Source organism: Triturus cristatus, chromosome 6, assembly GCF_964204655.1.
Source record: "Triturus cristatus chromosome 6, aTriCri1.1, whole genome shotgun sequence".
Lineage (NCBI taxonomy): Eukaryota > Metazoa > Chordata > Amphibia > Caudata > Salamandridae > Triturus > Triturus cristatus.
The window spans coordinates 101,937,563-101,949,904 of NC_140589.1; the positions used below are offsets into that span (position 1 = coordinate 101,937,563).

The 12,342-nt window shown below is 56.6% G+C and overlaps 1 protein-coding gene across 1 annotated transcript in view; it reads right to left on the reverse strand.

The window, feature by feature from the left end:
• LOC146816438 (calpain-1 catalytic subunit-like) overlaps nt 1-12,342 on the reverse strand; it is a 476,307-nt gene that overhangs the window by 196,713 nt on the left and 267,252 nt on the right. Inside the window, exon 4 of the mRNA XM_085610281.1 lies at nt 7,022-7,039. Coding sequence (XP_085466407.1) covers nt 7,022-7,039 — 18 coding nt within the window. The remainder of the gene's footprint in view (nt 1-7,021; nt 7,040-12,342) is intronic.

Below are 12,342 nucleotides of genomic sequence, written 5' to 3' on the forward strand. Positions count from 1 at the left end.
GTGTCCACGTCGTGGACACACCAGTCGGTGACCCTTGGGATGAGGGAGAAGAGGTCTGCGAATTGTCTGAGCAGCTGGCGACAGTCGTCGGACTGTTGGGGAGTGAGGGTGGTTGACAGTTTCACTCCCTCCACGGAACCATCCAGGTCTTTAGCGCACAGGGGGTCGGGCAGGGGTTCAGTGTCTTCTTCCGCCCCATCATCGGTGGCCAGTAGCAAACTCAACTCCGTTCTCACAAAGTGGGGCTTGAGACAGTTCACGTGGAGGACCCGGAGGGGGTTCCGTGGGGACTGTACATCGATCAGGTACGTGACCTGACTCTTCCGCTCGATCACCTTGAAGGGGCCAGTCCATTTGTCCTGTAGGGCGCAGGGTTTCACCGGGGCCATGACCCAAACCTGCTGGCCCGGCTGGAACTCGACCAGAGTTGCGTTCTGGTCATACCAGCGCTTCATTTCTTCTTGGCTGGCCTCGAGGTTAGCCTCTGCGAGTTCTCTGAACTTCCGGTTCTGGTTGCGGAGCGCCAGGAGGTAGCGGAACACATCAGGGGGGGTTCCCCGGGGGCTTGTCTCCCAGCCCTCTTTGACCAGGCTCAGGGGCCCCCGGACGGGGTGTCCGTATAGTAGTTCGAATGGGCTGAACCCCAGGGACTTTTGGGGAACTTCCCGGTACGCGAACAGGAGGCAAGGGAGGAGGACGTCTCATCTTCGGCGCAGGGGCTCCTCGAGGCCCAGGATCATCCCCTTCAGGGTTCGGTTGAAGCGTTCCACCAGGCCGTTGCCCTGGAGGTGGTAGGGGGTCGTGAACTTATATGTTACTCCGCACTGCTGCCACAGGGACTTCATGTAGCGGGATATGAAGTTAGTGGCGCGATCACTCACAACCTCGCGAGGGAATCCGACACGGGAGAAGATCCCCATGAGAGCCCGGCCCACCACGGGAGCCGTCACGGTGCGGAGGGGAATGGCCTCGGGGTAGCGGGTGGCATGGTCCACCAGGACGAGGATGAATCGGTGGCCCTGGGCGGTCTTCGGATCCAGGGGTCCCACGATGTCGATGCCGACCCGCTCGAACGGGGTACTCACAACGGGAAAGGGTTGTAATGGAGCCTTGCGCTTTCCGCCACTTTTCCCACTGCCCTGGCACGTGAGGCAGGATTTACAGTGGACTTCTACATTTGCTCACATCTTGGGCCAATAGAAGTGGGTAACTAATCGCTGATATGTTTTGTCTTGGCCTAAGTGTCCTGCCAAGGGTACATCATGGGCCAGGCCCAGGAGGAGGCTTCGGAAGCGCAGGGGTACCACCAGTACTCGGGCTGCGCCTAGCTCGGCCGACTTTTGTTCGCTGTATAGGAGGCCATTGTCCCAATAGACCCAGTGGGTTCCGGTCCTGTCACCGGCGGTCTGTGCTTCGGCTTGTTGTCTGAGTCCCACGAGGGAAGGGCAGGTGGCCTGTTCCTGGCAGAACTCTTCACGGGAGGGCCCTCCCTCACAGCGCCACTGGGCCATCTCGGGCAGTTCTCCGAGCTCAGTCAGTGCCTCAGGGGCGGAAGGTTCCGGCCCTTCTCCCGGGTTAGTGTCTTCTCCTCCCTCCGAAGGAGGGTTGTCCGTTGCTGGTAGGGTGTCCCGGTTCTCGGGGACAGTGTTCGGGGGGAGGGCCTCACCGCCCTCGGAGAGAGGCAATCGCGCAGTCATGGAGCGCGTGGTGGCGCAGACCCATTCGGGTAGGCCCATCATCTCGAGATGGGCTCTTCGTTCCACTTGCCCCCACGGGGAACTCTCGAGGTCGTTGCCCAGGAGGCAGTCTACGGGCTGTGATGTTCGGACGGCTACCTTCAATTCTCCGGAGACTCCTCCCCACTTGAAAGGCACCAGAGCCATCTGGCAGAGGCTCTCGGAATTGTCGGAGGATATGACCGGACAGAGGGCACCGGGTAGGATCTGGTCTTCAGAGATTAGGCTGCGGTGGACCGCGGTGACACTTGCCCCGGTATCGCGGAGACCCTCGACTCGGTGGCCGTTGATGGTCACCTGCTGTCGGTACTTCTTCGTGTTGGCGGGCAAGGGCGTCCCGGGGACCATTTCTCGATCACCAAGGGAGACCAGGGCCATGGCCGCTGGTTCCCACTCTTCGGAGTCCTCTATCTCTTTCCCTAGGGCCACGGAGGCCATCTGCCGGGCCGGGGGGTTGGTCGTTGCGGTTCGTTGATACTGGGGACACTGGGGGTCATTGGCGTAGTGTCCGGGCTGTTGGCAGCGGAAGCAGGTGATCCTGGTTCGTGGCCCTAGCCGCCCCGGGGCTCCGGCGCTGGCTGGGGACGGGGCTGGACCTGCCGCTGGTGGGCTGCTGGGAGGGCTGTGCGAGGGCCCCCCTGGGAAGTCTCTTGGTCGGCCGTGGTTTCCTCCGCCCCTCTGGCGGGGGGGTCCTTGACTGTGGCGACCGTAGTCTCCCACGGGGCCTCGGGTGGCCCGGGTGTTCACCCAACGGTCAGCCTCGGCGGCCAGCTTTCGAGGGTCGGTGAGTTTACTGTCCAGGAGATGTTGGCGCAGTTCTATAAAGCAATTTGCCGCTAAATGTTCCCAGGCGATCAGATCAAACAGCTCTTCGAAGGTGGAGACCTTGCTGCCCTTGATCCACCCGTCCAAGGCCCGGCTGTAAAAGTTCACGTATTCTACCCATGTGGTGCCCGGTATCTTTTTGCAATCTCGGAACCGTTGCCGGTACATCTCGGGGGTGAGTCCATACCGGCCCACGAGGGCTTCCTTCATGTGGCTGTAGGAGTTCATGACCGTGGAGGGCAGATCCAGCAGGGTATCTCTTCCTTCGCTTAAGAACCGGCCCCATAGGCCAGCCCCCCGATCCTTCTGCGGGACTCGGTGAGAGGTCATGGCGACTTCGTAGGCTTTAAACCACTGCTGGATATCGTCGTTTTTGTAATACTCCTTTACCACATCCTTGGGGATGTGGACTTTGGCTTCCACGGTGGGAGCGGATGGTAGATTCCCGGAAGGTTGTGACTTTTCGCTTTTAGCCCTCAGCTCGATCTCTTTCAGGCTGCGTTCATGTTCCAGCTGGAGTTTCTTTTCGTCGTGCTCTCTTTGGCGTCTCTTTTCCTCGAGTTCCCCTTGTAGCCGTAACTGCTCGACGGCTAACTTTTTTTCGGCCAGTTTTATTTCTCCCTCGATTTTCAGCTTGGCCAGTTCAAGTTCGTGGTTGCGGCTTCTCTCTCGGTCTGCTAGTTCCTCGGGGGACAGGTTCCCCTCTGGCCCGTTGTTTCTCACCGGGATGCTTTGTGGTTCATGGGCGGAGTCTCCTTCCGTTTGGGTCGGGGGCGCCCCCGTCTCGACCCAGGTCTTCAATACTTTCTGGAAGTCTTCCTTTGTGCTTAATACGGTGGTAGCGATTCCAAGGTCTTTGCAAAATTGTTTTAATTCTCTATGCGTGTAATAGTCCAATTGATCCTCTCGGAACGGTGAGCTCATTTCGGTACCTGCGGCACCCAGGGAGGTTTCTCCTTCCATCTCTGTTTGGTAGCGCGTCAGTCGTTCACTGCACGCTCTCTTTCGGTGTCGGCTCGGATCCCGTCGTCTGCCACCAAATGTTGGATAGGCGTCCGCCGGAGGGGGGGTTCGATGCACGTCTGACCCACCTCTCCCAAGTAGGCCGAACCAGGCGCGCACACCCTGAGCTTACACTACGAACAGAGTGACACCACACGTATTCTTTGTAGGACGATAGGTTCTTTTATCGAAGGTTTCAAGGGATCTTTATGATCCAAGGTGCAAGTAGTACATCAGCGGCACAAGATACTACAAATCGGTGGTAGGGGAATGGGGGTAGCGGGACAGTCTTTGAAGGTAGTGTCTCTGCAAAGTACCCTGCGGATAGCTCACAATCCTCGAGCTGGAGGGTGTCGTGTCTCTGGGCGATCTCTTGCCAATTAGTCCTCGAGGGGAGCACCGCGAGTCACTCAGCAGGCACAGGTAGTCGGAGTTCGGGAGCCGCGATCTCGTCAGCAGGGCTCAGATGGTTCAGTGGCTGGGGGCCGCGAGTCACTCAGCAGGCCCAGGTGGTTCGGAGTTCGGGAGCCGCGATCTCGTCAGCAGGGCTCAGATGGTTCAATGGCTGGGGACCGCGAGTCACTCAGCAGGCCCAGGTGGTTCGAAGTTCGGGAGCCGCGACAGCGTCAGCAGGCTTCGATGGTTCCAGGTCTTCTCTGCCATTCGTTCCTCCGGCACCCCCTATTATACTCCCCCTGCCCTTTGAAGTCCGGAGTCCTCGCAGAGAGGGGCCTTTGGTGACTGAGGGGGTTCGGCGGGATTTCCTGCCGCTCGTTTCTTTGGTCTTTTCAGGTGGGTCTGGGAGGGTCCCCAGACGCTCGGCAGGCGAGGCGCCTGCTCCCCAGGGGCCTGGTGGCCGATCGAGTCCTCCCGGGGGGAAGGCGATCCGAGGTGTGACTGGGTTGGCGCCTCCTGGTCTGGCTCGGGGGTTCCCGCTCCCTCGGTCGGACATGCGTGGTAGGGTGTCGAATCTGTCGGGGACTCTGGCCGGCCCTCGGGTCTGTGTGGCTGGGGCGGCCGGAGTCGGAGATGCCGTGTCTTGGGGGTGGTTGCAGGTTGGCTGGATGATCGGGAGGGCATACGCCGTGAGGCTGGTCTCACATTGTGTGTGTGTGTGGTTGTGTGTGTGTTGGTGTCGGTGTGTTGGTGTGTGGCTGTGGTTGGTGTGTGGTTGTGTGCGGTTGTGGTTGTGTGCGGTTGGGGTTGTGAGCGGTTGGGGTTGTGAGCGGTTGGGGTTGTGAGCGGTTGGGGTTGTGAGCGGTTGGGGTTGTGAGCGGTTGGGGTTGTGAGCGGTTGGGGTTGTGAGCGGTTGGGGTTGTGAGCGGTTGGGGTTGTGAGCGGTTGGGGTTGTGAGCGGTTGGGGTTGTGAGTGGTTGGGGTTGTGTGTGGTTGTGAGTGGTTGTGGTTGTGTGTTGTTGGGTGTGGTTGTGGTTGTGTGTGGTTGTGTGTGTAGTTGTGGTTGTGTGTGTAGTCGTGGTTGTGTGTGTAGTTGTGAGTGATTGTGGTTGTGTGTGTGGTTGTGTGTAGTTGTGTGTAGTTGTGGTTGTGTGTAGTTGTGGTTGTGTGTAGTTGTGGTTGTGTGTGTGTGGTTGTGTGTGTGCGCTTGTGGTTGTGTGTGGTTGTGTGTGTGTGGTAGTGGTTGTGTGTGTGGTTCTGTGTGTGTGGTTCTGTGTGTGTGTGGTTGTGTGTTGTGGTTATGTGTTTAGTTGTGGTTGTGTGTGTAGTTGTGGTTGTGTGTGTGTTATTGTGTGTGTGGTTGTGTGTGTGCGGTTGTGTGTTTGTGGTTGTGTGTGGCTGTGGTTTTGTGTGGCTGTGGTTTTGTGTGGCTGTGGTTGTGTGGTGTTGTGGTTGTGTGTGGTTGTGTAGTTGTGTGTGTGGTTGTGTGTGGGGGTGCGGGTGTGTGTGTGGGGGGTGGTTGTGTGTGGTTCTGGTTGTGTGTGATTGTGGGTGTGTGTGCTTGTGGTTGTGTGTGTGTGTAGTTTGTGTGTGGTTGCGTGTGTGTGGTTGTGTGTGTGGTTGTGTGTGTGTGGTTGTGTGTGTGTGGTTGTGTGTGTGTGGTTGTGTGTGTGTGGTTGTGTGTGTGGTTGTGTGGTGGTGTGTGGGTGTGTGGTTGTGGGTGTGTGTGGTTGTGTGTGATTGTGGTTGTGTGTGCTTGTGGTTGTGTGTGTGCTTGTGGGTGTGTAGTTTTGTGTGTGTGTGTGGTTGTGGGTGTGTGTGTGGTTGTGGGTGTGGGTGTGTGTGTGTGTGTGTGGTTGTGGTTGTGTGAGGCGGTTGTGGGTGTGTGTGGTTGTGTGTGGTTATGTGTGTGCTTGTGTGTGTGCTTGAGGTTGCCGTTGTGTGTGGGTGTGGTTGTGTGTGTAGTTGTGTGTGTGTACGGTTGTGTGTGTGTGTGTGGTTGTGGTTGTGTGTGTTTGTGGTTGTGTGTGTGGTTGTGTGTGTTTGTGGTTGTGTGTGCGGTTGCGTGTGTATGTGTGGTTGTGTGTGTGGTTAAAGTTTTAGTCACTACTCAAAATGAAATCCATTTTATCAGTGTTGCCAGTGCTCCTTTATGTTTAATGCCCTAAATGAAACACAATGTTATAAGCATCAAAGGGCTGGGCGAGAAGGGAAGGGGGGGAATGGAGCAGAGGGGAATGCGAGGAGCAGAGGAGTGAGAATGAAACTGCCGAAAAGGAGCCAGAATGAAAGTGAGGAAAAGGGAGGAGGGAGATGCGAGCAGAGCATCAAAGGGCTGGGCGAGAAGGAAGGGGGAAATGCGGGGAGCAGCTGTGCACGTGCACGCCATCGTGCACTCAAGCTTGTAGCCAGCAAAACCATGTGGGTAGCACTTTGAAAACTCACCTACTAAAGTCTCTCCGAGCAGTGCTTGCACGCTGACTCAGCGAGAGCTAAAAAACTGCCGGTGCTCAGACCCGGTGAGACCCGTCCCATTTAAATAAAGCCATGGCCATTCTACCACACTGGCGTTATCCTGGTGGGCTGCTCTCAAGAGCAGGGTGGGCTGCCATGACCCGACTATGCCCCCAGGCCTCATTCTAGTCCTGGCCTCCAGGTGTGTGTGGCTGGATGGAAGAGTTTGGCCAGGTTAGACGTGGGTTTCTAGCCCGGCCCTCGGGCCACGTGTTTTTATTGTTTCGCCGTCTCTCTCTCAGCTCCTCCAGACACGCCCACACACTGCATTTTTATATTTCGGGACTTGTAATGTTGTAATTAAAAACAAAAACAATAGTAATAGCTTGTTTCTTATGTAGTACATAATTCCATGTTTTTGCATTTCTGGTGTTATAAACCTCTCACCCAATCTAATGTCATCAGACTCCAGAAAGATACAAAGTCAAGCTGGATTCAGACTCCTGGCCTGCGGGTCACAGCAGAAGCAGACCTCTCAAGTCTCGCGCTACAGGCCCCGCCAATCCAGGTGTTGATCTCTGCATACTGTGATTTATAGCCATCTTTACCCCATTATTAATTCAGGACTGCAAGTCCCAGAATGCAAAGAAATCCATGGCCTGGCGCTTCTATTCCTGATATCAGAAACTGGAGAGCTCCGGGATGTGGTCGCATGGCTGTGGTTGACCCAAGACCGCGGCTCGAACACTAGTTTCAGCCCATCAGGTGCTCCTGGCAACGTTAGTAGCTAGATTTGTGCTTTAACAGATTTCCAAAAGAAATTCAAAACATTTATTTTGGGCCGCGTTGGATGTATGCGCTGGTCAGTGTAACAGTGGATTCAAGAGAGACGCAGGCATCAGCAGCAAGCACGTGGTTTCATAACAATGCAGGTCACTGGGCACCAGTTCCAGTCCGGAAATCCAACTTACAGCCCGTTGCATTCTGGGAGTTGTGGGCTTAGTTCACTTCAGTTGAAGAGACAGGACGATAACTATGAGATTACAAACGTTTGCACGAGCAAAGGTGAGGACTGGATGCTCCCAGAGTGTCGGCTGGCACGGAGCCCACTAAGAACCCTCACCAAACACTCCCTTTCACAATACTTACTATGAAATGGAGACAGACACACTTCCCTCCTGGCACGCGACAGGCTTTGATCTTTGAGAGCTGCGGACGGGCAGAGTGAACTAACCGGTGTGTGCCCTAGTCCAAAATTAGACTGGGAGCAGCGGATGTGTTTGTGTCATCATCACCATGGCAGCCAGGCCCCGCCCCCTGCACTGGTGTGACGCACCGACCCCTGGCAGGCTCTGAGGCAATCCCCACCCACGCAGCTGTGTACCAAGGGCAGAAAGGCCCCTGGCAGCCACCCGAGGCGCCTGTGTGACCCCGGGGGATGGGTGTGGTCGGTGTGCCCCGCAGTGACGCCAGAGGATCAGAGTCTGAAACGGGCGCTGCTCGGGGCAGGACAAACTCTTTCACGACAAAAGGCGCGACCGGGGAACTTTGAGCAACACTCAAAACCCTCAAAAGGTCCAAACTGAATATCTACTGAACCGCTTCCAGCTGCAGGTTCAATCTGCTGGAGACATACATGCATTGAACGTATTATAGAAGCTTTGTAAAATACATTTGCAAGTATAGAGAGGAAAGTCAAAATAGACCCACAAAAAATCCTACTCGTAAATTCAACAAACCAAATAAAAAACAGGATTTTACTTTTTTGAGGAACAAACAGTAGGGAAGAAGTTAAGTTACTGGGCTCAAACATTTTCACCTCTGAATACATCTGGGGCCTTAAATTCCTCAGCCGAGGACTCTGGGTGGTCCAAGACAAGAGCCATTAAAGTAAAGAATCCATTTTAAAAAGACGTGCAAAAGTATTGTTTTTAAAACAGCAGTGAGCTCATATTTTAGAATTAAATCCAAGAAGCTGCTTGAAGAAAGAGCATTGGTAAAACCCAAGACGCTGGGAACCCATCTGATCATTCATGTCATGAATCACCAACAAGAGGAGAAGGAAAGGAAAGTCAGAGAAAAGTGAAGAGGTTTAAACCTCCTTAAAAGATACAGATGAAAAGAACAAACATACATTTCCTAACACCTGAAGGACTACGGAGAGCAGAGTAGAGTGAAATCCAGGGACTGCACAGAGGAAGAGACAACAAGACAGACATTCAATGGAGACCGAGAAGGAAGCCAACTTCACCCAGCCAAAGAGAGTCCAGCAAGGAAAACTTCAAAAGAAACTCTGTTTGAAAAGTTTCAGCAGGTGGCAGGACATCCGTGCTTGGATCACCACAGGGGCGCGCGCGGGCAGTGAATATCACCCACTAACACAATCCGAGATGTGGTTTGTTTCATGAGCCAACTACCAAGTGAGCTCGCCTGATCCCACCGACGGGTCTCTCGCGGCTCCCTGCCCCATACTTTAACATTACACAAAACCGTGTGCTGTACAGAGGGAGCAGGAGCCGCCAACGATGCGCTCTTCGGCGAACTATCCGTCGCAGGTTATATTTCCCGCCACCACTCCTAAGCAATCCTTGCGGATGCAAATTACTCCTAGGACAGGATCGTGACAGATGGAGAACGCGTGCAGCGCCTCGTTAGGAGGCTGCCAGCTCTGGGCGCACCCTTGCCGCCAGGTACCTCTAACTGGAGAACAGTCAGGGTATAAACGGCGCAGCGCCTCGTTAGGAGGCTGCCAGCTCTGGGCACGCCCTTGCCGCCAGGTACCTCTAACTGGAGAACAGTCAGGGTATAAACGGCGCAGCGCCTCGTTAGGAGGCTGCCAGCTCTGGGCACACCCTTGCCGCCAGGTACCTCTAACTGGAGAACAGTCAGGGTATAAACGGCGCAGCGCCTCGTTAGGAGGCTGCCAGCTCTGGGCGCACCCTTGCCGCCAGGTACCTCTAACTGGAGAACAGTCAGGTTATAAACGGCGCAGCGCCTCGTTAGGAGGCCGCCAGCTCTGGGCGCACCCTTGCCGCCAGGTACCTCTAACTGGAGAACAGTCAGGGTATAAACGGCGCAGCGCCTCGTTAGGAGGCCGCCAGCTCTGGGCGCACCCTTGCCGCCAGGTACCTCTAACTGGAGAACAGTCAGGGTATAAACGGCGCAGCGCCTCGTTAGGAGGCTGCCAGCTCTGGGCGCACCCTTGCCGTCAGGTACCTCTAACTGGAGAACAGTCAGGGTATAAACGGCGCAGCGCCTCGTTAGGAGGCTGCCAGCTCTGGGCGCACCCTTGCCGCCAGGTACCTCTAACTGGAGAACAGTCAGGGTATAAACGGCGCAGCGCCTCGTTAGGAAGCTGGGCAGCTCTGGGCGCACCCTTGCCGTCAGGTACCTCTAACTGGAGAACAGTCAGGGTATAAACGGCGCAGCGCCTCGTTAGGAGGCTGCCAGCTCTGGGCGCACCCTTGCCGCCAGGTACCTCTAACTGGAGAACAGTCAGGGTATAAACGGCGCAGCGCCTCGTTAGGAGGCTGCCAGCTCTGGGCACACCCTTGCCGCCAGGTACCTCTAACTGGAGTACAACCAGGTTCTAAACGGCGCAGCGCCTCGTTAGGAAGCTGGGCAGCTCTGGGCGCACCCTTGCCACAAGGTACCTCTAACTGGAGAACAGTCAGGTTATAAACGGCGCAGCGCCTCGTTAGGAGGCTGGCAGCTTTGGGCGCACCCTTGCCGCCAGATACCTCTAACTGGAGAACAGTCAGGGTATAAACGGCGCAGCGCCTCGTTAGGAGGCTGCCAGCTCTGGGCGCACCCTTGCCACAAGGTACCTCTAACTGGAGAACAGTCAGGGTATAAACGGTGCAGCGCCTCGTTAGGAGGCTGGCAGCTATGGGCGCACCCTTGCCGCCAGGTACCTCTAACTGGAGAACAGTCAGGGTATAAACGGCGCAGCGCCTCGTTAGGAGGCTGGCAGCTTTGGGCGCACCCTTGCCGCCAGATACCTCTAACTGGAGAACAGTCAGGGTATAAACGGCGCAGCGCCTCGTTAGGAGGCTGCCAGCTCTGGGCGCACCCTTGCCGCCAGGTACCTCTAACTGGAGAACAGCCAGGGTATAAACGGCGCAGCGCCTCGTTAGGAGGCCGCCAGCTCTGGGCGCACCCTTGCCGTCAGGTACCTCTAACTGGAGAACAGTCAGGTTATAAACGGCGCAGCGCCTCGTTAGGAGGCTGGGCAGCTCTCGGCACACCCTTGCCACAAGGTACCTCTAACTGGAGAACAGTCAGGTTATAAACGGTGCAGCGCCTCGTTAGGAGGCTGGCAGCTCTGGGCAGACCCTTGCCGCCAGGTACCTCTAACTGGAGAACAGTCAGGGTATAAACAGCGCAGCGCCTCGTTAGGAGGCTGCCAGCTCTGGGCCCGCCCTTGCCGCCAGGTACCTCTAACTGGAGAACAGTCAGGGTATAAACGGCGCAGCGCCTCATTAGGAGGCTGCCAGCTCTGGGCACACCCTTGCAGCCAGGTACCTCTAACTGGAGAACAGTCAGGGTATAAACGGCGCAGCGCCTCGTTAGGAGGCTGCCAGCTCTGGGCACGCCCTTGCCGCCAGGTACCTCTAACTGGAGAACAGTTAGGGTATAAACGGCGCAGCGCCTCCTTAGGAAGCTGGGCAGCTCTGAGCGCACCCTTGCTGCCAGGTACCTCTAACTGGAGAACAGTCAGGGTATAAACGACGCAGCGCCTCGTTAGGAGGCTGCCAGCTCTGGGCGCACCCTTGCCGCAGGTACCTCTAACTGGAGAACAGTCAGGGTATATAAACGGCGCAGCGCCTCGTTAGGAGGCTGCCAGCTCTGGGCCCACCCTTGCAGCCAGGTACCTCTAACTGGAGAACAGTCAGGGTATAAACGGCGCAGCGCCTCGTTAGGAGGCTGCCAGCTCTGGGCACGCCCTTGCCGCCAGGTACCTCTAACTGGAGAACAGTTAGGGTATAAACGGCGCAGCGCCTCCTTAGGAAGCTGGGCAGCTCTGAGCGCACCCTTGCTGCCAGGTACCTCTAACTGGAGAACAGTCAGGGTATAAACGACGCAGCGCCTCGTTAGGAGGCTGCCAGCTCTGGGCGCACCCTTGCCGCAGGTACCTCTAACTGGAGAACAGTCAGGGTATATAAACGGCGCAGCGCCTCGTTAGGAGGCTGCCAGCTCTGGGCACGCCTTTGCCGCCAGGTACCTCTAACTGGAGAACAGTCAGGGTATAAACGGCGCAGCGCCTCGTTGGGAGGCTGCCAGCACTGGGCGCACCCTTGCCGCCAGGTACCTCTAACTGGAGAACAGTCAGGGTATAAACGGCGCAGCGCCTCGTTAGGAGGCTGCCAGCTCTGGGCGCACCCTTGCCGTCAGGTACCTCTAACTGGAGAACAGTCAGGGTATAAACGGCGCAGCGCCTCGTTAGGAGGCTGCCAGCTCTGGGCGCACCCTTGCCGCCAGGTACCTCTAACTGGAGAACAGTCAGGGTATAAACGGCGCAGCGCCTCGTTAGGAAGCTGGGCAGCTCTGGGCGCACCCTTGCCGTCAGGTACCTCTAACTGGAGAACAGTCAGGGTATAAACGGCGCAGCGCCTCGTTAGGAGGCTGCCAGCTCTGGGCGCACCCTTGCCGCCAGGTACCTCTAACTGGAGAACAGTCAGGGTATAAACGGCGCAGCGCCTCGTTAGGAGGCTGCCAGCTCTGGGCACACCCTTGCCGCCAGGTACCTCTAACTGGAGTACAACCAGGTTCTAAACGGCGCAGCGCCTCGTTAGGAAGCTGGGCAGCTCTGGGCGCACCCTTGCCACAAGGTACCTCTAACTGGAGAACAGTCAGGTTATAAACGGCGCAGCGCCTCGTTAGGAGGCTGGCAGCTTTGGGCGCACCCTTGCCGCCAGATACCTCTAAC